This window comes from Miniopterus schreibersii (assembly GCF_964146895.1).
Source record: "Miniopterus schreibersii genome assembly, chromosome: 2".
In the NCBI taxonomy this organism is placed as follows: domain Eukaryota; kingdom Metazoa; phylum Chordata; class Mammalia; order Chiroptera; family Miniopteridae; genus Miniopterus; species Miniopterus schreibersii.
In genome coordinates this window covers 149,806,654-149,833,879 of record NC_138102.1, presented here as the reverse complement: position 1 = coordinate 149,833,879, position 27,226 = coordinate 149,806,654, and the positions used below count along the sequence as shown (strand labels likewise).

The following is a 27,226-nucleotide window of genomic DNA, read 5'->3' as shown; positions in this document are numbered from 1 at the left end:
TTAGTTTCATAAATATTCAGTTTTGTTATCTACACCAAAGCTTTGTATACATTTCTATGATTTCTTGAAAATTAAAATTTACTGCCTATTAAACATGCAACATCACAATTGTAAAGTGACTTTGAAAGTAGGAATGAACAATTTTTTAGAACTGTGAGAATGTATAAGGAATTTGGGTATGATACATGTTTAGGTTTGTTTAATGGTTGATCTCTAAGTCGCCGGTGTTTTTTTTTATTTTTAGACATCGGATCCACCCTAGCAAGAATGGTCCTCAGATACCAGATGAAGAGTGCTGTGGAAGAGGGAGCCGCCTCAGGCAGCGATGGGAGTTTTTCTGAACAACTACTTGATAAATTTGCCGAATGGACCTTCATTCCCGAGTCCTACATGGACAGTGTGTTTGGTCAAAGTGATGACCTAGATAGTGAAGGTATTTATTATAAAAAAAATAATTCCCTTTATGTTTTAAAACCCTTACACACTGACATTGAAAAATAGGAATTGAGACAAAATCCTGATTTATTTGGAAAAACTTGAGGAAAATGTGTTTATTATTGGAAATAGTTATGCTTACTCACTGCAGTTAAGGCAGTGGCTGTCAAGTCTCTCCACACTCGCGTGTTATAATACTGCCTTCAATCGGAGAGTGGAGACTGCCACAGGGCAAACAAACTGACTGGAATTAGAGTCTATGTTCCATCATTGACAGCATCCCCTTCTGGGTTGTGTAAGCCCCCTACCCTTGTTAAAAGTAGTACTGCCAAACTTCCAGGATTATTTACAACAATTAGATAAAATATATATAAATTGTCTGGGAGAGTTCTTGGCAAATAGGAAGTACTTAATAAAATATATTTACCTTTATTAGAATTAAACATAATATTAATATTTTAATAACTCACTTGAGATAACTTTTAAAAATTGACCTGGCAAGATATACGATGGCAGTGATTTGGGCTGATGTATTTAATGAAATGCAGTTCGGTGAAAGTGGGGTGAGGTGCTTTTTTTAATTAACATAGTGTTATTGAATACTTTGGGTGATGGAGTAAAAAGTTATTTGAGAGGGCAAAAAGTAAGAGTTATTCCAAGATCTCATGTCTCAAGTCTAAATATTTTTAAAAGTAAACTTTATTGAAAAATAATTACTGTAAAACAAAATGCACCTATCTTAAGTATACGTTTTCATGGATTTTGAAAATTTTATACACCCATGTAATCATCACCACTATCAAGTTATACATTTCTGTTATCCAACAAGTCCCTTTTTGCTTCTTTACAAAATATTTCCCGAACCTTGGCCCGTGGCAGCCACTGACCTGCTTTCTGTCGCTGCAGATTACATTAGTATTTTCTCCAGTTGCATATAAGCGGAATCATACAGTGTGTTCTCTTTTCTGTCTGGCTGTTTTCCAACGTGGTTGTACCATATTATACTCCCACCAGCAATACATGAAAGTTCTAGACGCTTTACATCCTTGCCACCCTACAACACTTGGTATTGTCAGTCGAATTAATTCTGGCCATTCTAGTGAAGGCATAGTTGTAGCTCACTTGGGTTGAATTTTCACTTCTTCGACCACTATTGATATTGAGAATATTTTCATGTTCTTATTGGCCATTCTTGTATTTTCTTTGTGACATATCTGTTCACATTGTTTGCTAACATTTTTTTAATTTTTATTAAATGAGTGCATGTATGTAATGGATAGTTTTATATTTTATTTTTATTTTTTTATTGTTGTCCCCCATTCCTCCCCCCTTTACCCACCTCCACTTAGCCACGCTCCCCTGCCTCCAGCCATCACCACACTTGTCTGTGTCCACAGGCTATGCAGATATGATCTTTGGCCAGTCCCTTCACCTTCTTTTACGTAGTCCCCCCGTCCCCTCTCCTCTGACCTCTGTCAGTCTGTTCCATGTATCCGTGCCTCTGGGTCTATTTTGTTCATGAGCATATTTTGTTCATTAGATTCCATATGTAAGTAAGATCATATGGTATTTGTTTTTCTCTGTGTGGCTTATTTTGCTTAGTATAATAATCTTTTGCTAACTTTTAATTATATTGTTGTCTTATTTTATTATGAGTTCTTATATATTCTGGTAGAAGTTCTTTGCAAATATTTTCTCTCAGTTACAGCTTTTTAAAAAATTCATTTTATGGTTATTTTTCAAAGAGGAGATTTAAAAATTTTTGATAAAGTGCAGTTTTTAAATTTTTTTCTTTTATGGTTTGTGTTTTTTCTATCCCATTTAAGAAATATTTTCCTATCCTAAATTCATAATTATTTTCTCATATGTTTCCTCATGGAAGTGTTAAAACCTTAGCTTTTGCATTTATGTCTAAAATCCATTTTAAATTAGTTTTGTGTACAGTGACAGTGGATTGACATGTTTTTTTCCATGCAGATGTCCAGTTGTTTTAATATTGCTTGTTGAAAATACTGTATTTCCTCATTGAATTAATGGCATGTTTGTCCAATTTAATTGACCGTATAGGTATGGTTCTACTTCTGCATTCTTTGTTCTGTGCAATTGATTTATATCTTTATGCTTATGCCAGTGCCATACTATCTTGATTTACTTTAGTTTAATAGTAGGTGTTGAAATCAGGTAGTGTAAGTCTTCTGCTGTTGTTCTTTCTCAAAATTCTTCTCACTAAGCTAGGTTCTTTGCATTTCCATATTTATTTGAATCAAGTAATTTCATGCTGGGATTTTTTTCTTAGAACAAATATTTATATACATTTATGTAGAACTAATATGTAAGTACTATATTATTAATGTTATTAATATAGAATTAATATGTAAATAATAATGACTTTATATTAAACCTATAAAGAAATTAGGGGCGTTGATGACTGACTTAATATGAGTCTTCTGACATATTAATGTGGCAAGTTTCCATTTACTTGTCATTTAAAGTTTCTCTCAGCAATGTTTTGTATTCCATGTTTTTTGAAACTATTGTAAATAGAATTGTATTTGAATTCCAGTGTCCAATAGTTCACTGCTGGTATATGGGAATACGATTCTTTGTATCTTCATGTTCTATCTTGTGAACTTGCTAAACTCATGAGTTCTAACACGTTTTTGTTGACCTTATAGAATTTTCTATGTTTGCAGTGATCCCATTTGCTTCTTCCTTTCCGACCTGTCTTTTTTTTTTTATTGACTTATTGCGCAGGCTAGGTTCTCCAGTACCGTGTTGAATAGAAGTTGAAAAAGTAGGCATTGTTTTCTGGTTGCCAAATGTAGCACGAAAGCATTCATCTTATGATTAATTATGATACAGCTTTTTTCATGGACAGCCTTCAATTTGAATAGGCTCCTTTCTCATAATTTTCTGCTGAGTCTTTTTATCACTAATGGGCGTTGGAAAATGCTTTTCTGTCTGTGTTGAAATGGGCATATTTTCTCCTTTTATTCCGTTAATATGGTTAATTATATTGATAGATTTTCTAACATTAAACCAAACTTGCATTTCTGGTGTAAATATCACTTGGTCATGGTGTATTATTCTTTTTGTATATTATTGGATTAGATTTTCCAAAATTTTGTCAAGTATTTTGCATCTGTGAAGGATACTGGTCTGTAGTTTTACTTTTCCTTGCAATTATGAGAGTACTATTAGAGTTATAAATTGGGAAGTGTTTCCAAGTCTACTGTTATCTGAAAGAGTTTGTGTAGGAAGGATACTATTTTTTTCTTAACTGTTTTTTTTTTTAAAAATCCTCACCCAAGGATATGTTTGTTGATTTTAGAGAGGGGAGGAGAGAGAAAGAGAGAGAGAAAGAAACATCGATGTGAGAAACATTGATCCGTTGCCTCTTGCATATGTGATGACTGAGGATCGAACTTGCAACCTTAGTAAGTGCCCTGACTGGAAATTGAATCTCTAACATTCTTGGTGTACAGGTCAATGCTCCAACCAACTGAGCCACACTGTTGGGCTTTTTCATTAACTGTTTAGTAGAATTCACCAGTAAAGTCATGCAGGTATAGAGTTTTGGGGGGAGATTTTAAATTATAAATCTAACTTTAGTAAATTTATTGTTTTGATTTTTATTACTTCCTGCATCAGTTTTTATAATTTGCAACTTTCAAGGAATTTGTCCATTTCACATAAGTTGCTTAATTTACTTATTAGATGTTATTTATAATAATTCTCTTACTATTCTGTTAATCTTTGTAATATCTGAAGTGATAGCTGATCTTTAATTGGCAATTTATGTCTTTTCTTTTTCTTCTTCTTCAGTCTAGCTCAAAGTTTATCAGTTTTATTGATCTTTTCAAAGTTCAGAATTTTATTTTATTGATTTTCTCTATTGTTTATCCTTTTTCCTTTTCATTGATATTTTTGCTCTAATCTTTATTTCTTTATTTTACCTATTTTGATTTTATTTCGCTCTTTCTTAAATAGATTCTTAATGTGGAACTTAGAAAACTGATTTTTAGATCTTTCTTATTTTATTATATGAACAAGACCAATACAGATCCTTCTGAGAAGCACTTTAGGTGCATCCTATGATGTTTATATGTTCTGTATACATTCAGCTTTGAAATTTTTCTAATTGCCTATGGGACTTTTTTTTTTGACTCATGAGTTATTTGGAAGAGTGTTTATTTTCCAAATATTTGGAGATTTTTTTTCATATAACTTTCTCTTATTGGTTTAAATTTAACTTTTGGGGGGTCAGAGAACATACTCTGATGATTTTCGTCCTTTTACATCTATTGAGATGCTTTGTGGACTACCGTATGGTCTATCATGGTGAATGCCCCATTTGAAATTCAAAAGAATATGTATTTGGCTGATTGGAGTCATGTCTGCTAGATCCTATTGCTTGATGGTGCTTTTCAGTCTTCCATGTCATTACTGATTTTTCTCTCTACTTGAGAAAGAAATGTTGAAATTGTGGATTTCTTAATTCTTTTAATCTGATCAGTTTATGCTTTCTGTATTTTGAAGCTCTGTTATGGGGTGTACAAACAATTAGGGTTTTAATTTTTTTTTTTTTTAAATATATCTTTATTGATTTCAGAGAGAGGAAAGAAGAGGGAGAGAGAGAGACAGAAACATCAATGATGAGAGAGTCATTGATCGAGCCCACAACCCGGGCATGTGCCCTGACCGGGAATCGAACCCTGATCGCCTGGATCCTAGGTCGATGCTCAACCGCTGAGCCACGCCCGGCCGGGCTAGGGTTTTAATTTTTTTGATGATTTTACCTCTTTATATTGATCCAAGTTTGCATTTAGTATCATTGTTTCCTTCCTCCTGAAGAACTCTGGGTAGTGTGGATCTCTGGGAGACCTCTCTGCAGGTTCCTGGAGCTCTTTTTCCGCGATTCTGCCCCTGAACTCCCAGCTTAGTCTTCATCTCATCATCTCAGGAAAGCCATCCAGCTTTGTTTAAATTTCTTCTCCGGGTTCCTCTGGCCCTCAGATTGTCTTGAGGCAGAAGGCCAGGGTGATTTTAAGGTTTACATAATTTCTTTCTCTAGTCAGAGACTGCACTGTCTGTTGCCCAGTGTCTGAAACCAGTTGTTTAAAATATTTTGTCTAATTTTCCAGTTGTTTGTGGGGGTTGGTTAAGGTCAGTGCTTGTGCCTCCATCATGGCTAAAAGAAGAATTCTGTTTAAATAGTTTTAAATAAAGGAAAACATTAGAAATGCTAACATAAAAATGATCATAAATGTATGTATTACTTGTATAAACAATATGCTAATAGAAGTTTCACAAACATAAATGGGATAATTATGAAAATGTAATTATAAAATGTGTAAATATAATTAAATTATGAAATCTTTTGTTAAAATGCTTAAGCCTAAAATAATTTAATTTTTAGGATAAAATTAAATTTTAATAATGAATCAAGTAGGAAGTATTTGTATCAATTTTACAGTTTATATAGAATATTGTAAAGTTGATTTTTGAATATGTAGATTTTATAATTTTTTGACACTTAAAATTATGCTTCTAAGATAAAGAGTAGTGGAATTTAATTTCATAATTTTTCAGTAATGCCTTCAGATTATTTATCATTAGTAATATGATTTATTTATTGACCTTTATTTTTTAAATCCATAATTTTAAAAGTAGTTTTAATCTCTCCTCTCTCAAAACAGTATTGCCAACTAAATGCAATGTGTTTATTTAATGTTATTTTATATATGAAACCATAAAATATGAAATTTAGAGATGTATTCAAGATTGCTGAATGTTAAATAATTTAAAGTGTGATTTCAATATTTAACACAAGATTTGAAAATTTTCTAAGAAGAATTCAGAGAAACAGAAAAGAATAACTTTGATCAGATTTATGCATGAACTTTCTTTGCTTCCAGTACATGCATGTATTTATTATTCTATGTGTAACTATTTTTTTTCTTGGCCCTTTCCTACTGTACTATGAGCTCATATGAGGCATGGATTATTTTTCCTGCTTATCTCTATCCAACATTTACTCAGTGTCTAGTCTATGACAACGATTCAGTAAATATTTCTGGATGAAGAAAAATGTAACTGAATTTTGGAAGTGAAAAGCCAATGTAGTTTGTTGTTTCTATTTTAAAGATGTTACAACAAGAATTGGGCAATTTCCATTAATGAAAATGTGTTTAATTTTTTATGATTGACTGTTGTACCATATTATAATTGAGTAAACATTTCTTATTTGCCTTCATTTAAAAATAGGAAGTGAAGGTTCATTTCTTGTGAAAAAGAAGTCCAGTTCAATTAGCGTAGGAGAATTTTACCGAGACCCTGCCTTGCAACGTTGCTCGCCAAATTTGCAAAGGCATTCCGCTTCGTTGGTAAGTTCGACTGTGATTATTCTGTGTGTTTTGCTACTGACATGCTCTTGATAACTGAGCTATTGATTAAAAAAAAAAACTAGGAGCTATTGGTGCAGAAATTTCCTTATGTATGAAAACTTTATATCAGAATATAAATAAATATATATTATTTTAAATTTACACTTGTAGATTTTTGAGCTTGTTTGGAGCATATACAGGGTGGGGCAAAAGTAGGTTTACAGTTGTTCACATGGAAAATTAGACAATAATTAATAAATAGCGATACAAGAATAAACGCTGTGTTACAGGTCCCCGCAATGCAAGCCTGCTTTTGCTTCGCCCTGCGTGGACTAAGGACGCTTCGTAGCTTTTTGCTCTCTCTTTTCAGAGCCCCATGTGTGTGGCGCCCCAGCTAGGTGTCTGTCTTACGGTGCCATGACTATTTTAGACAGAAATCTTATAGTGATTCCTAAGGAAACCAGATAGGATGTTCTCTGTGCTCCAAAAACGGACAGTGATTGTAGTATAAATGTCTATTTGTTTAATAGGGACCCAATTTTGATCATGAAGATTTACTGAAGCAAAAAAGAAAAATACTGTCTTCAGATGATTCCCTCAGTAAGTATTTGAAAGTCATCATAAGTAAGTAGATATTTTGAGCAGAATACAGTATTTGTAAAATTTCTTCTGTTTGTTCCAACTTTCTTGGTGCCCGTTTCATCTTATATAACCTTCAAGTTATATTTACCGAATGATTCCACAGACTATAGGAAAATGAAATATAATTACAGATTTGAAAATTTCCCTTTTACAGTGTTATATAGGGCACTTCTATTTTTTCTGCTATTTTTCTGAAATGTAAGTAATACCCTAACCTGTGCTACTCTTTATCTCTTTCTCAGGTTTGTTATTTTTTGACACTCCTAATACCGCTTGATTAAATATTTATTATTTGCTCTCCATCTCTGGCTCTGGAATGTTCCATAGTTTGGTTTTTCGCTGAATCTCCGGTGCCTTGAAGAGAGCCTATGCTATGGGGTGATCAATAAACATTTGCCAGGTTAAATCACCTGCTTATATTTCCATTGTTTGTCTGTTTTTGACAAAAGGGTCCTCAAGACTCGCATCCCACATGAGGCAGTCTGACAGCACGTCTTCCCTGGCTGCCGAGCGGGAGTGCATCACGTCCTTAGACCTCTCGGCCAACGAGCTGAGGGACGTGGATGCCCTGAGCCAGCGGTGCTGCGTCAGCGGCCACCTGGAGCACCTCGAGAGGCTGGAGCTGCACCAGAACGCGCTCACGGCCTTCCCGCAGCGCCTCTGTGAAGTGCGTTGAACTTTCCTAATAACCTCTGGATGTTTGGAGAGCTTCTGCGTGTATATTTGACGTGCATGGGTACATCTTTAAATAGAAGGTTCTGCTTTTGGGTCCTTGGACAGTCATTCCCGATTCTTCTGGTTTCCACACAAGGATCTTGGGCTGGGCGGTGTTCAGAAACATCTTTGAGGGCAGGCACTGGAAACGGAGATGTGGTTAAAAAGGAATGTCCTCAAGATCCAGGGTACATGTTGAAGTCGCTGAAGGCTGCATGTGGGTTAGGCCTTCAGTTATTTAATTGCCTTAAGACCACTTAAGCTGCATAAACTAGGTCGACTAGACTTAGACCTGGTTTGGTGGTACTGGTCGGTACCACCAAATGATAAGAACATGTTACTCTCACTGCTCTAAGCCTTTCTTTCTCATCTGCCAAATGCAGAGGCTTGACTAAACTGCTCCTGAAGCACTTATTAAGCTTTAAAATTATATGTAAATTAAAAATTGATTTTTTGGCTCCAAGTTTTCATTTCTTAAAAATTAAGGTATAGAATAGTCCTCTGATAGGATAATCCTTTGAATATTGACTTTGTTCATCATTTTTATGTACTAATGATCAGAAGTCAAAGAAGTTAGGATGACAAATTTAAAAAAATCTTACCATGAATGTTTAAATTATTAACCTGATTTCTTTGAACTGTAAAGATTGATAAAAGATACACTTGTTTTTTTTCTAAAGCTCGTTTTGTTGCAAATACTTTTTCCCCTTTTTAATCTATAAAATTTACCATAATTTTGAGGCATTTAAAAAGGAACATTGCATGATTTTTAAGTATGTTTAAGTGGTGTCTTTCTCCTAAAGTTTGTATATCTGGAGAGAGAGAAGAAAGAAAGGTGGCCCCTCCCCCCTGCCTCACTCCCCCCCCAACCATGTCTAAAACGTGGCCTCTCTCCTCCTCCTCTTTGCCTGACCCAAATCTCCAAGTCACAGGGTGTCATTTTAAATGTCACTTCCTTACCCTCTGCATCTCTTCTCCCCTTCTTCCCTCCAGACTAGGTTGGTTACCCACCTGGTTTACATTTCCACGGCACCCTGGAACTTCTCCCCCAGTGCTCATTCGTTTATAAATTTTTATCTGAGGTGTATTGTCCTCACTAAATGGTGAACTGCTTGAGAACAGGAACTGTGTCAGGATGGTTTGTGTCTGTCCCCATTGCCTAGTAGGGTCTGCCATATAGTAGAGGCCCAGTTGACGGTTATCGAATTAACTTGTGAAGGAATTAATACTGGCATGTGGTAGACCTTCGATAAATATTTGTTAAAGAGTAAGTAAAAGAAAGCTAGAATTCAGCCCGGATGGAGGGGGAGGAGAGGGAGAGGGAATTTGAAGAGAGCATGGCAAGGTGACCTGCATTAAGGCATTCAAAGACAGGACCTGTTCAGAACCTTCTCTTAAGGAAATTTCAAATCGACACCCCTAGATGGCAGTTTCTGCTCCCGCCTAAGTGGATCTCTTTACAACAAAATTTCCTGATTAAGCCTTGGGAATAAAGCAGGGGGGAGGGGCCACCTTTCTTTCTTCTCTCTCTCCAGATATACAAACTTTAGGAGAAAGACACCACTTAAATATACTTAAATTTTAAATAATTTTAAAATCTTTCCTTCTGAATAATCTGGTAGGATCTGAAACAATGGCAGAAATTTTGAAATATATTCTAGGGGACAGATCCATTAATAAGCCTTCATAATCACATCAAACTCTTTAGAATTTCGCATGAGGATAAATATATTGATGCGTAAAGAGGAGCACAGGGAAGTGATTGTTTAATATTTTAGCCCTTTGATAATAATTCATAGCAAAGATTAAAAAACTGACATAATATGTAAATGGCAAGGTTGCTGTTATGAAAGTAAAATTCAAAATTGCTTAAAAATAGAAAATAGAGATTTGAAACAAAAAGTTCTCTAAAAAGGAGAGGTTCCAAATAAAACATATACAGTGACTACTTTTATGTGTGGTTAAATCTTATTTATATTAAAATGTATGACAATTTCTAAAAGCTAGTATTTAGAAAATGTATTCCTAGGATTACGTTGTATTATACTGCTTACTCATTAAATCATTAGTTTAAATATTTGTTGAGGCCTATTTTGCTTCCATTTTTACTTGTTGCAGGAATAATTTACCAAAAAAGATGAATTAAACTGTAAATCTTATTTTTGTGACCCTGCTTTTGAAAGCCTACCTGCCATATTTTTCCTGGTTTTTCCCATTTTCGAGCACAGGTGCTTAGATCAGTTAGTATACTGAAGTTCCCTTGTGCATTATGTTTTCAATTCTTTGGAAAACTCCTTAACGGTTCCAGTTACCAGAGGTATGGGAGGAAGAAATATTAGCTAAATTTCAGTTTCTCAGGTGGCTCATTTTAGAATGTGAAAATATTGTCTTTCCAGACGCTGAAGTGTCTGACACACTTGGACTTGCACAGTAACAAGTTCACGTCCTTCCCCTCATACTTGTTGAAAATGAATTGCATCGCCAACCTTGATGTCTCTCGAAATGAAATCGGACCCTCGGTCGTTTTGGATCCTGCAGTGAAGTGTCCCACCTTGAAACAGTTCAACCTGTCATATAACCAGCTGTGTTCTGTTCCCGAGAACCTGGGGGATGTGGCAGAGAAACTGGAGCAGCTCACTTTAGAAGGGTAAGAAGGGCTCATTAAAGACAGAGGGTTGCCTTACATTGGAGTTTTGGAAGGTCGACAAAATATGCTGACATTATTTCTACAGTAGTAAGTTTAAACAGTGATATGATAAAAAACAGAGCAGCTAATACTGCAGCTTGCATCAGTTGACTTAAATTTTCACAAGTAATTTTAAAATTGATGTCTGCTTTGATGCTGTTCTTTTGAAGGCAAATTGTTGTTATTGTTTTTCCTTAAAGCATATGAGCTCATGCAATTTAATCTTCATTTTCTCTCTTATGACTAGAAATAAAATATCAGGAATGTGTCCCCCTCTGAGCCTGAAGGAACTGAAGATTTTAAACCTCAGTAAAAACCACATTTCATCCCTGTCAGAGGACTTTCTTGAGGCTTGTCCTAAAGTGGAGAGTTTCAGCGCCAGGATGAACTTTCTTGGTAAGTGTTTGTGGGAGTCTTCTCTTTAACAGTACTTTTGGATAGTACAGGATGAGTCATATATGGACATTTTAGGTGGGGAGTTAAAGGTATCATTTTAGTTTAAATATTATGCTGGAGTTTCAAATATAAAGTTAGTTTGGTGTTAAGAAGAAATGAGGTGTCAAGCCATGGACACAGGAATGAAACTTAAAAAATGCATATTGCTAAGTGAAAGAAGCCAGGCAGAAAAGGCTACATACTGTATGAGTCCAACTATATTATATTCTGGAAAAGGCAAAACTATGGGGGCACTAAAACAATTAGTGGTTGCCAGGAGTTTGGAGGTTAGGCAGAGAGGGATGAATAGTGGGAGAGAAGGGAGGTTTGGCGATCTTGGAGGTCCTCATACCGTAATTCTGTCTTGGAAATTCATGACATATATACCAGAACACTGAGAACTCTGAAGTATTTCACTTTATTTTTACCTAATGTTTCCCAATCTCTTAAGATCACATGATCAAATAATACTTTTAAGTAGCATCCATTATTCTTGCATAGAATACCCTTTATGGGATGGTATTATTAAGAATTTTTGTCTTTATATTGTGTATTAGTATTCTAAATGCTCTTTTTAAAAAATGTGTTCTTTTATTGATTTTAGAGAGAGAGGAAGGGAGAGGGAGAGGGAGATGGAGAGAATAACATCTATGTGACAGAGAAATATCAATTGGCTGCCTCCTGCACACCCCCACCGGGGATCAAGCTCACAGCCTGAGCACATGCCCTGACTGGTAATCGAACCAGCGACCTTTTGGTGCACAGACTGATGCTCAGCCAACTGAGCCACACTGGCCAGGGCTGTGTATTATATTCTAAAGCGTTCTGTTAAAGTTACTTACGAGTAATCTGAATTAATCTATAATATATTTTGCATAATATCACATAATTTGAATTGAATATTCTAATTTTTATTTTTATAGATGTTGGACAGATGAATTTATATTTAGATAGTTGTTTAGTTTTCATATTACAAGATTTGTATAACTGTGATGTATTATTTTAATGTTTAGTGGTGGTATTAAGGATATTACCTTATTTTAAAAGTAGATTTAAAAAAAAATTTCAGCGTGAATATAGAAATCAAATTAAATGAGAGGTCACTGGTAGCTGTTCTTGTAGAAATCAGTAGAAATCTAGTTAAAATGATTACAGTGTCCCTTACCTCATTTTTCTTTTCTTTTAGCTGCTATACCTTTTTTACCTTCCTCTATGACAAGTATAAAATTATCTCAAAACAGATTTACATGTGTTCCAGAAGCAATTTTAAAGCTTCCACAGTAAGTTTATTATTTTTACTTTAAAACCACATAAGCTGAAACAGAACCTTCGGAAACATGGTTTTGACTTAGGCATGTTTAACGTTTTTAAATCTATGAATGTTTGACATTCACTAGACAAAAGACCAAAGTTGTTAGTTGGATTTTTTTTAACTTTTATGTTAATTTAGTGTGCTGTTGTATAGAAACAATTTAAGATTATTTACTGTATAATTGCATTATTATAATCAAATGAGATGGCACTGGCTATCACTTTAACTTTTAAAATTTCTCTTGCTCTAGAAGTTGATACATTGCAAAGATACTATTAACTTTGAAATTATACTTAAGTTATGTTTCAGTGATTTTTTGGTGAAGATTAGGACAACTTATGTGGCCCGCAGTATTCGGGGATATTTTTGGTTATTTTCAATAAAAACGAAAGCTTCCTGTTAACAGATTCATGCATTAATTAGCTTTGAAATGTGTTGTCATCTTAAATGCTATTCTAATTGTGTTATACATTATAAACCAAGTCCATAAACATATATGTGCAAATTTATACATATATTGACAAATAATACTTAGTTATTATCTATAGATAATGTCAGACAAACATAATAGTTAATTTAAATCCAGCTTTAGAATGTGTCAGACACTGCTCTCACTGCTCAACAGCGGATCTTTGTAATCTTCCTAATAATCCTATTAAATAGCTACTGTTTCTAGCTTCACTTTATAATGAGAACATCAGTTCATTAGAGATTAAAGTAACTAGCCCAAAGTCACAGTTTTTTAATACTGGTGGTTTGACTTCAGACTCTCAACTCACACATGCAGACACCACTGGAATATAGGTGGTCCTATATTTTAAGCATAATGTATTCCAGACAGTGCATTTGAAAGTTAAATATTTATGACATTTGATTAAAAGACATGTGCCATAAAGAAGATTTCTTCCCAGAGAACTGACAATATCTAGTCCCTAATCACACTATCTCTTTAGACACCATCTTCAGGCATACATTTCCAGCATTTTGTAGGTATTTCTCTAAATGTACTCTTTTGTTTCACAAATGAGTATCCAGTTGCCCAGCTTAAATCTCCACTGAGGCTGAGACACTGCTTTTGAACAGCCTGGTGATTCTCAGATTTGTCTCAACTACATTGACATACATGTCTTCTCTCTAATACGGTCAACTTAATTGTCTTGTTTTCATGGCATTTTTGTATGACAACTAGGGCAAAAATCTATTATCATTTTAAAATGGCAAAAATGTTGCTGTGCAGATGTGAATCTTTGTCTGGCAGGATGTATAGCTATGTGAGCTTAGAATTAATTCATCATGCTTCATATATGCTGGACGAAAGGGGTCAGTATATGTAAAAGTTCAGGTATACTTTTAGCCAAATATACCACAATCACTGACTGTGTTTATTCTTCCTACACACATACACTTATATGTAACATGTGCTTTTTTGCTATTTTATGCAAACTTTGGGTAGCATGTTCTTGCATGAAAGCAACCAGTTTGCATTGAGGGCCTGCTGTATGCAAGGGATCATGCTCAGTTTTGGGGAACAATCTTCATCACATTGAGACAAGCTGGTAGAGGGGCTTGCCCACACACAATATTAATTAACTCTAGGACCCGAACTCTAAAGAATCCTCCCAGTAGTGAGTGAAAATGAAAGCAGATATGAGGGCTACATAATTGTAACTCTTGAATAGAAGGCAGGAGGAATGTTAATGACAGCTTTAGCATTTGTTAATTATGATTTCTCATGTATCATAAACATTTATAAAACACTTATTCTTTTTCTCAGAGATTTATAATTTTATGGTTCCGGAGTAGGTAAATTAGGCTTTAATTTTGTTTCAATGGTTTTTATTCACTTAAATGTTGTTCCTAGCGAGACATGCCTTCTTTCTAGCCCATATGTATGTACATGTACACAAAAACCCATGTGCATAATGTATACTTACATATACATATTGTTAGTTTTTAAGTTCTTATTCTCACTCTAGTAAAAATTACTGGTGATGTAATTTCATGTATTTTGGAAACACTCACTTGGTTTTTATCTTGACACTGTGTTGTTTCAGCTTGCGATCCTTAGACATGAGCAGCAATGATATTAAATACCTGCCCAGTCCTGCGCACTGGAAATCTTTGAACTTAAGGGAACTCCTGTTCAGTCATAATCAGATCAGCGTCTTGGACTTGAGTGAAAAAGCACATGTATGGTCTAGAGTAGAGAAACTACATCTTTCTCACAATAAACTGAAAGAGGTAAGAGGTCTTTATTGGCTTAAAATTATTGCCCATTTGCAAATACGCTTTTGTAATTTGCATCATCAAAAATTATCATTTTAACATCTGCTATTTTGTGTTTCCTACTTTTTGAATAAGATCTTAACCTACCCTGAGGTAAATCAGTACATTAAGAATGCTTAATTTCCATAAAAGGTCACTTTTTGTGCTCAATATTTAGGTTATACGAATATATATGTTTAACTATGAATGTGTGTAATGCTTTGTGTATGCCATTGAATCACTGAATCTCTGATCTGTTAACAGACCCTGAGATACTCTACACTTCTAAAGTTGACACTGGGCCATATACAGCCTGTTTTTCTCAGCTGAATTTCTTTCCTACATTCTTAAATTGCTGCATTCCTTCCCTATGCTACACCTCATCCGAGTGGGTCAACTTCCTTTGCTTTACTCCATTGCCTCTGTTACAAATCTAAAATGGATTATCCATTCATCTCAGAAAAATAACCACACTTTTTTTTTTTGCCAAGTTCAAGTCTATTATTGCCTGTGAAAAGCCAAAAAGAATTAAATGTCTGAAACTGTGAGGTTCAGAATAACTATGAATACTTTTTGCTATCTGATTTTTTTTGCCAGCAAATTAACATTTTTTTAAATTTAAAAGTAATGAATACTGCTTAAAATTTGGAGCAGAAAAATAAAACCTCCGGTTAACATGCCACCTAAAGTATAAACATTTAGTTGTATTTTAATGACATTAGGTTGTATACAAGTTTGTGATGACCAGATCTTTGTAGTTTTACTGAAGAACAAACAGTGAGGGAACAGACTTGCAGCCACAGATGACTGGATTTGGAAAGCTATAAAGAAATTTGCTTTCAGTATTTTGGAGAGATGACATATGTTACCAAGGGAGCATGGGTTTCCAAAGATTATAAATAAGTGACATAGATGGTTTTGGGTAAGTCCCTTATATTTGTGTTTTTAAACATTCATAGTGAAACTGTGACAAGCATTTGGAAGGTTTTGGAACTCTGGGGAAAGATCCTGCACGTTGCCGATGGGATCTCTGGTCCTTCTGGTTTCCTGTTAGCATCTTGTTTCTTGGAAGCACATCTTGTTTCTTGTTCCTTTCCCATCAACAGAATTTGCCCTTTTTTTTCCCACTAAGATTCCTCCTGAGATTGGCTGTCTTGAAAACCTGACATCTCTTGATGTTAGTTACAACTTCGAACTGAGATCCTTTCCCAATGAAATGGGGAAATTGAGCAAAATATGGGATCTTCCTTTGGATGAACTGCGCCTTAATTTTGATTTTAAACATATAGGATGTAAAGCCAAAGACATCATAAGGTTAGATCACTTTATTTTCATTTGTTTCTGTTAAGTTTGTTTCAGATTTCCTCTGTGACACTGATGGATATAGAGTTACAACATAGGAAAAAATGTATGGTACTGTTTAGCATCAAGATGCTATGTGTCATTTGCCTTTTATTTAATGAGTGGGTTTCTATGGTGCCGCTGCAGGGCCTTTCATTTGCTCCAAGCCAAGTTAACGTTGAGAGAATAGCTTCTCCTCCTTGTCACGCTTCTCGCTAGAGATGGACTCTAAAAGGAAAGTACTACCAGTTGGTCTCTTGTTACCAAGTACACAGACTAAAGAAATATAGCAGAGTATAATAACTTCTTAAACTTCATTTCATATAGCATATAGTTAGTTAAATATCTATTATATCTTAAAGCATTATAGTTACTTAAATGATAAAAAATTACCAACTTTGATTTTGCCTATGAGGATGAGCGATCCACTCACCCTGGTCATTTTTGCAACCGCCAAAAACTTCCCAGCTATCACTGTTTCTGGTTCTTATACTTTGCATACTTCAGAGACATTTGATAATGGACTTTACCTCACTCCTTGTTACATTTTAAGCATGCTAGTCTTATTGTTACCTACTCATACAGTTATTTCCATTTTCCCCAAATTACTTCTGTCTATATTTATCTTGCAGGTTTCGGCTCATTTATCACCTCTCATTGTATCCCTCACTACAATATCCATTAAGGCAGGGACCATGGCAATGTTTACTCACTGTCTGATACTTGGCACAAAGCCTGGCATACAATTAATAGTGTTTGAATTACCAGTGAACTATATTTACCTAATTATCTTCTGCTTAAATTTTCTTAAATTTATATTCAACTTTTTATGAGGAACAATTTCTGTCTTCCTGAGCTTGATGTAATTTGAAAGGGAAGAGTTTGTCCCCAGCTAATGCTAAACATGACTACCCCTGATCCCAAATAATTATTTCCCATGATTTTTCCTTCCTGAAACTGGAAAAGATGTTCATATGAAAATTGGTCCAATGATTATTAAACATTTAGTGGAACTAGTTTTTAATGTATTATTCTATATTATCAAGCCATGGTGTAAGTAAATATTTTTAAACTTGTTTTACATTTTTTGAAAAGACAACAAAGACATGGAATAGTGTAAAAATTTTAGGCATCCTTTGCTTTTTCAAAGAATGAGTTTTTTCAAAGAGTGGTGAATTCTTAATAGTTAATGAACTTTGGACCATTGATTTTCTTGTTTATTGGTGATGAAAACAGAAGTTTAGCTGCATGTGAGAAAATGACTGATTTCAATAATAGCAGGTATAGATGCGATCTGTCAGATCTTATTTTCTCAAGTGTCAAAGAAATCAAGAAGAGTTATTAGGCCTTTTGGTCAGATCACCAGGATCATTAGAGATCTATTAGTTATGAGAATGGATCAGTCAATAATCTCTAAAATTAACTTATGATTTAGGTTGCTTCTCTAATTTTAAACTGTGGCAATATTTTAATAAAGTTAAAATATATCTTTATATATCCATTATGTTTTTGAGAACATTTAAAATCTATTAATTTAAAGGTGGTTTTGTTAGCCACCTACAGCACTTCTAAGTAGTTTCCATTATTTTTACATTGATTATTAAGAATAACAACATATTATCTGATAGTATAATAGTTTATATATAGTAACTTATAATGTAACCAATATGGCCCTTCCATGTACATTATACATATCCATATATGATATACATAAATATATATAGTGTATTTGCTATACAGGAATATATATGTATGCACACACATATATAAAGTACCCAACATAAACTCACTATCAAGGTTTTGTCTAACTGTATACATGTATACTCTACCTTGGTTCTCTGACACATGGGCTTCGTAAAATGTTATACTTTATAATTTTTAGGGTTTCGTATTATTTAAAGAAATCTGTGTGTGTGTGAATAAAATCATAACGAATATTGCACACATATTTTCACATTTTGATTGTTTATGGTGATAGTGTAACGTCATTCTATTTGATAATACTGCCGATCATTATCAACTACACTAATATCAATAACAACATATATGCATTAAGAGTGTAACAAAAGACAAGTGCAATTTACGTATACAAACTGTGCATTTTTGTTTTGCATACTATATTTGAAAAGTCTGGTATTTAAAAGAATTCAGTGCACAAGAATTCACCTGTATTTTAAATATACTATTAAGCAGTATATTATTTTATTTTTGTCTAATTCTAGGTTTCTTCAACAGCGGTTAAAAAAGGCTGTGCCCTATAACCGAATGAAACTTATGATTGTGGGAAATACTGGGAGTGGTAAAACCACCTTATTGCAGCAATTAATGAAAACCAAGAAATCAGATCTTGGGATGCAGAGTGCTACAGTTGGCATAGATGTGAAAGACTGGCCTATCCAAATAAGAGGCAAAAAGAAAAAAGACCTCATTCTAAATGTTTGGGATTTTGCAGGTATTTATTTTGCTAAAATTTTTAAATCACATTTATCTTTTATTTAGAACAGGGATTTTAAAAAACGAACTGAGTTTTCTGTTCTAATACTGCAAAGAGACAGGTGAATCCTGTGGAATTGTTGCAAAGCTGTGTACTTCTCCCAGTAGCCCCCCTGCCACCAGAATGAAGAAGTGTGTGGAGGGCGATGTTAGAAACTACAGGTGCTGAAGCTGAGCACTTGGTTGGTAGCTGACACTTCAGCTAAAAGCCCTCAATCTCTAGTAAAAACTCAGTGTAGTTGCCTAAACATTGTGATTGTTTTTCTCTTTTTTTGTATGCTAAATAGTAGATAGTGTCACCTAAAAATTTGTTTCGAAAAAAGGAAGGCTACACAAGAGTCTCCAATCTCTGTTCAGGTCGTGAGGAATTCTACAGCACCCATCCCCACTTCATGACCCCGCGGTCACTGTACCTCGCTGTCTATGACCTCAGCAAAGGACAAGCTGAAGTTGACGCCATGAAGCCTTGGCTGTTCAATATAAAGGTGGTCTGTTCTAATCATTTGAAAATACAAAATAATTCTCTCTCTCTCTTTTTTTTTTTTTCTGTATGTAAGGTAATTTATTTTAGGCAAACAGTTGCTTTAAAGGGTTTTTAAAAAAGAAAGTAAGCAGCACTGAAATTTTAACTTGGGAAATTTTCAGAGTATTTAAAGTGTGACATGAAAATAATGTGTTCCGTATTGGGGAGCGTTACAGGTATGTGAAACCCGTTTAAGGTATAAAAACTGAAAATACACATGCTAAACTATTTTTATCATATTCTTTTAAAAATGGAATGTGAGCTTTCTAACTTAAAGTAAGTTATCCCAAAGAAAAGCAGTCTGCACGTCACCACCTATGTCTTCAGTGGCAATTTAGTATGAAGTCTTCCAGATCTCACACTTTGAAATGGTACCAAGTTAATATGCTCCCCTTTTTTTTGGTAAATTCAAATATATTGACAATATGCACTTATACTGGGAATCTCTCTCTGTTATTTTCCACTTTGTCCCTTGGTTGTCATGCGGTCAGCTACTCCTTACAAGCTCATTTTGTAATTTTGGTAATTTTTAAAAAACTTTCTGTTCGTAATAGCAAGGAACTGAGAATAAAGACTGAGAGATCTGGGGAAGAAACCAGACCAAACCAAACCAAAAAACCCTTTCTATTTGTTTTATGATAGCTAGCCAAAGTGAGCAAGTATTACAAGGGCAGTAATATTTCAGTGGCTTTTTTTTTTCTATTGCCGACTCCCAATAGAATGGCTTTAAAATGAATTCAAGAGATTGAATTTGCAGGTAAGGAAGAGAAAAATGTAAACCGTATTATGACACTTAGAAATAATTCATGGATTTATTAACTGCTTATACATTTTTTCGAAGTCTAAAGCACACTTAGAAAGTTACCCATTTTAAGGAATTTTTTAAAAAACATAGAGAAAAGGAAAACACCCGACGGCTATTACAGAGGCCACCTGAAAAGTGGTAATAATTGAATTAAGGGGGGGCATAAAAGTGACTTAGCACTTCATAGGGTTACTTTTTCCCCCCCTTAGGCTTAGGGAAAGACAGTTATTTCCTTCACGCTGTCCTTTAATTCTTCACTTCCACGCCAGTGAATTTGGACAGAGCTGCGAGCGTTGCTTTGCAAACCAGCCGTCAGTGTGCGCGTCTCTGCCCGCAGGCCCGCGCCTCCTCCTCCCCGGTGATCCTGGTGGGCACGCACCTGGATGTGTCCGACGAGCGGCAGCGCAAAGCCTGCGTCGGGAAGATCAACAAGGAGCTGCTGAACAAGCGGGGCTTCCCCGCCATCCGGGACTACCACTTCGTGAACGCCACCGAGGAGTCCGATGCTCTGGCCAAGCTCCGGAAAACCATCATCAACGAGAGCCTGAATTTCAAGGTGACGCGGGCGGTGCCTCGTCTGTTGATCCTCAGGTTGGGCAGCTCTAAGGAAGGGCAGAGGCCTCCGGCTGCTTTGCACAGCTGTTAGCGTCCTTAAAGCATTTTCTGTTATAAAATTACGCCATCCTTCATTTCAGATTCCTAGAAATGGGAGTAAGAACAATTCCAGGGCCCTCAGAGACTCTAGGGGAGGGTCCGAGAGACCCAGAGGGTGTTTCCCAGAGGCTCTGGGCTGATGTTTGCGATGCCCTCTGCCCCTGGGCTTCCTGCAGCCCTGATGGGGTGAGCAGGGTAACCGTGGTGCTGGGGTCTGGGGGTCACCTTTCTTCCACTAGTCTCTGCCCCTTGCTGCTTCCCCTGCCCCGTCCTCTGGGAGCCCCTTTCTCATGCCCGTCTCGGCGTTCCCGCTGCCCCTCCACGCCGCGTGTCCCTGGACCCCCATTCTCCATGCTTTGCCCTCATGATTCTGAGATGGCTTTTTCGCTTGGTCGCCAAGATCACTAATTTGGTTTTCAGCAGTGTCCAAGCAATTTTTTTACTTTGCACAAACAGAGTTTTTCATTTTAGGAATGATGGTATTTGATTTCTAAAGTGCCCATCTAGTAAGCCAAATCTAATTCATTGGGCTTATAAAACACAAATAAATTGGTAACCAGGCAGAACATTTGTGGTTTTTGTTTTGTTTTGTTTTTTCAGTCTGTGATAAATAAAATTTTATTTTAGCCAAGCAATAACAATATTAATGATACCATAATTTTTCTTTACTCAAATTATTACTTTGATTTCAGTTTTAAGGGATAACTTTGGTCTTTCCTTCTCCATGTCCCTTCTTCAAACGTACGGGACCTTCCTCTGCCTTCCAAAAAATTTGTGTTCGTGACCTCTCTAGCTATAGAATAAGTCCTCTCCTGCCTTTGACTGCCAAAGTTCTCCAAAAATTAATCAACATGTATTACCTCCCCCCACACACCTTCTATTCATCCCTCAGAAGCTGGAAGTTTGTTTTTAATACTTACAGGAGAGAGAAATCTTCCGGGGATTCTACAGACAGCACTGTGTAAACTGTGGAAAATGCCCTGACACTGTAATACGACAAGCACAGTGGTGAATTTCGTTGTCAGTTCCTGTTGGCTTAGCTCATTAGCACTAATGATGAAGGCATGGCTTGTAACGAAGGTCCTGCTTTGCCTGGACAGCCCCAGCATAATTATAAATAGCGTCCCAGAATGTTCTCAGGCATTCCAGTCTGGATGATAAATGTTATGGTCGCCCTGGTTATAGCGCATCTGCCAGTTAGCTTAGTTCTGTTCCATTTCCACAGATTATGCTCCTATCCAAGCCTAATGAGCCATTTGGAAATGTGCTGGTCTTTGTGGTGCCCCGGGAGATAATTTGCATGTTTGTATCTTTCAGCACATTTATCACCATCACTAAAAGGTTTTGCCAGTGGTGAGTCACTAGTGGCATTTATGTAAGAAGAATGGCATATTATTTATTTGCAGAGTTTCCTACTTTCTCATGGGATATATGAGTAGAGAATAACATGACTTATAAGAAACAAATATACAAAATTCATTCATCCAATTAAATATTATCTTTATCCAGGGGGATTTTTCTGAGACTATACCTGCACTTATAGAACTTTGTTGTTACTTCTACTATTTTAATAGCTTCCATTTTTATCATCGCTGTTGGAGCATATATTATATTTCTAAAAAGACTTATTGGAAGATAAGTTTGTATTGAAAAAAAACCTGAACTTAGTTGAAGCAAAATCTATGGATAAAGTGGTTGATTCATCAAGCTGCAATAGTATTGCTTTTGTCTAATAGCAAGTTATCACTATTAGTCAATAAAACCATATTTCTTCCTGCATTTATAAATGAAATCTCAAGGCAGTGCCATACAACGAAGTAAAAGAAATGTTTTGAAAAATAGAAATATTATTTGAAAAGAGGTATACATTGCTAATGGACGCATCATTCTGGCCTTTTGGTTTGAAAATCCATTTGATTGCTTTGCAGAATAATGACTCTTTCCGAGGATCTAGAGCCAAGGAGCCTGCCAGAACTTGAATATTCTTTCCTCCCCGCCGTGTTTCAGCCTGTATTCAAATAGCAGCTTTTAATCTGTTAGAGATCTTTTTTTTTTTTGCCCTCTCATTTTTTTCATCTTTTATCTTGACTCTTCTGTAATCTTGCCCTGTCTCACCTTTATTAACATGTATCTGGGCAGACTCGCAAATAAAAGTGTTGTGCCTGTGTGTGCGTGCGTGCGTGCGTGTGTGTGTGTCTGTTGGTGACTTGACACAAATGAAAAGAAATAGGACAAAACAGAGTTTAATGCCAACAATAACTTCTTTCAGTTTGTCCAGCCCATTAGCAGTGAGCAGAGAGGTATTCTTTCCTGGCCCCAGAACCCAACCCTGTAAAATTCATCCCTTTTCTACATGATTAGCTTCCCGTGACAACCCTTGTTTATTTCTAAATGTAGGTTTTTCCTCCTTGAGTTAAAACATAAACTTCACTCTGGTTTTGTTTTATTTTAATTTCTAAATGATGCAGAGAAGGATTGTGAAAAGTGAAGGTTAGTGGAGTGATAGTTAATTTTCTGGGGCAAGGGACACATGAACACAGTCTTTCAAATTACTGTTTGGAGGTAAATATCTAAGGAATGCTTAATGGCTACTGTAAGTGAAGATCCTTAAGGTTCTAGTGATAAGTAGAAAAAGAACAAGTTACATTTTATGTGTGTGTTTATAAACCCAATTTCTGTTTGTAATGAATTTAAGAACTTGGGTAGAAATTTTGATATTGTCAGGTAAATAGAATATACACGAATATATTTACGGGTCAAGAAGTGGGGAGAGGTTGCCACCTGGTGGCTCTCAAAGGCATTTTAGTTACTATTGTTAATGTATTTCTATTTAAAATTAGATTTTCAGGGGGAAAAAATTGGAAAAGACTTTCATTAAGTGAACTATCATCTTAAGGCCATTGAAATTTTTTTCCTTTCACATATTTTTCAATTAGTATGCAGCGACTAAATTCAGAGTGTCACAGGCCAAAAATCATCCTCTCGTATCAGGGTGTTTAGACGACTTTTTATTTTCTCAAGTTCAAAGTTTCACAAAGTAGCATAGCTTAGGAGAGGGGCTACCATGTCTGTCTCCAGCTTCACTGTTGATATGCACATTCCACTAATATAGCATTTTGCAAATAATAAACACAAAATTTCACCTGTTACCTCAGGGTGCGGATATTCAAAAGCTCCTGTGATACTGAGTGCTTATGTTAGCTTATCTACCGCATATAAGGTTAATGTCTTAGAAGAGATAAAATCCTTTATTCATGGTTAGTGATTTATCCTGGGTTTTCTGGATAGCCGGATAAATGGTTCCATATTATTTTATTTGATAGTTATTTCCAAATTGGCTTCTGTGTTCATATTTTTCTTATTTTAATATTTTTTTTATTCCTCACCGTTTAAATTATTTTACATCACGTTTTGATTTTAGCTAAAAATATATTTCTTTAAAACTGTTAGCACTGAATTACCCACCACCTGACAAATATATGAATAAAACGCATTGTTTTACAGCTTGTCATTTTTAATTACATAGATCCGAGATCAGCCTGTTGTCGGGCAGCTGATTCCAGACTGCTACGTAGAACTCGAGAAAATCATTTTATCAGAGCGGAAAAATGTGCCAATTGAATTTCCTGTAATTGACCGGAAACGATTATTACAACTCGTGAAAGAAAATCAACTGCAGCTAGATGAAAATGAGCTTCCTCATGCAGTTCACTTCCTAAATGAATCAGGTTTGGGTGTTCGTTTGTTTCCAATTTTTTCAAAGCTTGGCTGTGGTAATTTATAAAAATGGATCTAAACCTTGCTGGAATTTATATTCAATATTTAACAGAATAGCTTCAGAATTCTTCAATAGACCACTGATGTTTTTCTTTTTGGAAGATCATCATGTGCACTGATGTTAAATCATAGATCATGTCATAAGAAAAAGAAATTGGAGAACATCTAAGGGCAACCGTGGAAAGGGCAAGAGTTAAAACGTGTGGGTTCTAGAACTTGACTAGTCAGGAGCTGTGGAACCCTGAGCATAAGGCATATCCTCTCATAGTATCAACTGCATTTAGTATGTGTGCAAGTTGCTTGTCTGTAGGAAAAGAGAACTATTGGAATGGCCCAGTGGGGCACTTCGAGACTCGGTGGTTGCCTGAGACGCTGCAGCTGTGAGTGCAGATCTTGCTCTGTTACATCACACCTTGTCAACGTGCTCGCACAGAGAAGGGCTCTCCACCCGACCTCAGTGCTGAGTATGTGCTTGATCAGTGTGACCTCCCCAGCACTGTGCGAGTTGATTTGTAGTACCGGGGTCAGTGGCTGGGAAGCTGCTTTTGGTCCCTAGATTCTGTTGCATGAAAAATAATTTTCATGTGGATTATAATCTGTTCCTTCTTCCCATCATTCTTTTTTTGGTTAATCCTCACTGGAGGATATTTTTCCATTATTTTTAGAGAGAGTGTAAGGGAGAGAGAGAGAGACAGAGAGAGGGAAACATCCATGTGAGAGAGACACATTGATCGGTTGCCTCCCCGATGGGGGCCAGGATTGAACCTGCAACCCAGGTATGTGCCCTTGACCAGGAATTGAACCCGACACCCTTCGGTGCACGGACCAATGCTCTATCCACTTAGCAACATCAGCAAAGGCTCTTCCCATCATTCTTTAACCAGTAGCTCCCTAGGATGTTCTGTGTCTCTTACTTGTATTTGAAAAATGAGGTGTGTCTTTGTATTGTATATTTTTAGAAAGCAAAAAATAAAATTATGAATTTCTATTTATTTGTAAATATATCCTCTGCAATATATAGCATTGTCTCAAATATGCTTATAAATGATCATTGTATATTGTTAAAAAATACTTTGTTATAAAATCAGGACTTTAGAGCGTGAGAACTAGGATGCCCAGGTTGTAGCCCCAGCTCTGCCACTGACTATGCTGAAGTTTTCTCATCTGTAAGTGAGGAAGTTGGACTAAATTCTTTCTTTTTCTTGATATCTGTATAGTCTCAATTTCATGTTTCATTCTTTGATTTTTTTACTGCAGGGGTCCTTCTTCATTTTCAAGACCCAGCACTGCAGTTAAGTAACTTATATTTTGTGGAACCCAAGTGGCTTTGTAAAGTCATGGCACAGGTTGGTGTCTTATGTTTTTGTGACATGGGGGTAATGATTGAAGAGTAAACGGCACTCAGCGCATTGAGTATTATAGAGTTGGTGTTCAGTTAAGATAGAAACTACTGTGAATATAGAAAACTGTAGAATACTTCATGTAGAAAACTGCTTAAAGAAGAGCTTCGTGGAAGAAGGGAAGGTACCTGAGGGTTCACTTTAACCTCTTTAATGTTTTTAATGACGAGTGTTTGTACCACTGTGTTCCATGGCGCTTCCCTAGATCCTGATTATATCTTTGACTTGGTTATTGACTCAGTCATTTGAATGAAAGCTTCATGAAAATCCTTGGGGTAAATATATATGAGAAAATTGGGTTGTTGAGCCTCTGAAACCTTTATCTAGACAACATGGGGGGGAGTTTTGACTCTTGAGAGGAATGATCTGAGTTCTAAATGCTTTCAGTTTTTGAAAACTTTGGATGGCAGTAGTAATAGCTATCTTTTCTCCATTTATATTTCATATGGAAGATTATTTCTTCTGCCAATGATAATTACCAATGAGTTTATATTAATTAGTTATAATAATCCATCAATTTAGGCTTACTACAGAAAATCACTCAAGGAGAACATACCAGCTCAGGGTTTCTCAACATCAACACCATCAACTCTTAGGGCCAGAGAATTCTTTGTTGTGCATTATAGGATAATAGCAGCATATTTGGCCTCTACCCTGTAGATAATAGTGGCACCTTCCTAGTTATAACAACCAATAATGTGTTCAGACATTACCAAGTATTGCTGGGGATGCAAAATTACCCTTCTAAACAGAGGTGAGCTCAGGGAGGATGTCTCTAGCATGTGTATTCACTGACAATTATTTGGTTTATGACTATAATTTATAGTTTTGCATGTGGCTCTCTGGATCCCTTAAGTGATTCTGTCTTTTTACATTAGAAGTCTCTCTTCTAATTAAACCATAATGGTAATTCAATTCCCTTAGATAATCTTGAATGATAGCTTTTAAATTCCATCTAAGATTAAAAAAAGGAACTTATTTGGGTCTAAATCCTATAACACAGAACTTGAGAGCATATTGAAACTTTATCTTAATTGGCAATTACTTGTAATGTGGTAGCTATTACTATTTTGGTAGCTATGATTAGGTAGATTTCTCATCCTTCTGTACATATGCCATGGGAAGTGTGATTTTACTCATCTGCTAAATGAGAATGGAGCCAGTCAAGTGAGTGGTGGGGAGCACCAACCCTAGAGTCATTGTGACCTGTACTCAAATCTCTTATGATACTTCACTTGAGGATATTTTTTCCATTGATTTTTAGAGAGTGCAAGTGCGGGGGGGGGGGGGGGGGGAGAGAGGAGAGACATCCATGTGGGAGAGAAACATCAATTGGTTTCCCGATTGGGGATCGAACT

General features: G+C 35.8%; 1 protein-coding gene across 1 annotated transcript in view; it reads left to right on the top strand.

Annotated features, from left to right (window-relative positions):
* The window catches only part of LRRK2 (leucine rich repeat kinase 2), a 118,504-nt gene that overhangs the window by 55,924 nt on the left and 35,354 nt on the right, over positions 1-27,226 (top strand). Inside the window, exons 20-33 of the mRNA XM_081127291.1 lie at positions 245-433; positions 6,703-6,821; positions 7,352-7,421; positions 7,913-8,130; positions 10,574-10,824; positions 11,111-11,259; positions 12,485-12,578; positions 14,665-14,851; positions 16,008-16,189; positions 18,439-18,668; positions 19,067-19,194; positions 20,375-20,593; positions 24,218-24,419; positions 25,726-25,814. Coding sequence (XP_080983417.1) covers positions 245-433; positions 6,703-6,821; positions 7,352-7,421; positions 7,913-8,130; positions 10,574-10,824; positions 11,111-11,259; positions 12,485-12,578; positions 14,665-14,851; positions 16,008-16,189; positions 18,439-18,668; positions 19,067-19,194; positions 20,375-20,593; positions 24,218-24,419; positions 25,726-25,814 — 2,327 coding nt within the window. The remainder of the gene's footprint in view (positions 1-244; positions 434-6,702; positions 6,822-7,351; positions 7,422-7,912; positions 8,131-10,573; positions 10,825-11,110; positions 11,260-12,484; positions 12,579-14,664; positions 14,852-16,007; positions 16,190-18,438; positions 18,669-19,066; positions 19,195-20,374; positions 20,594-24,217; positions 24,420-25,725; positions 25,815-27,226) is intronic.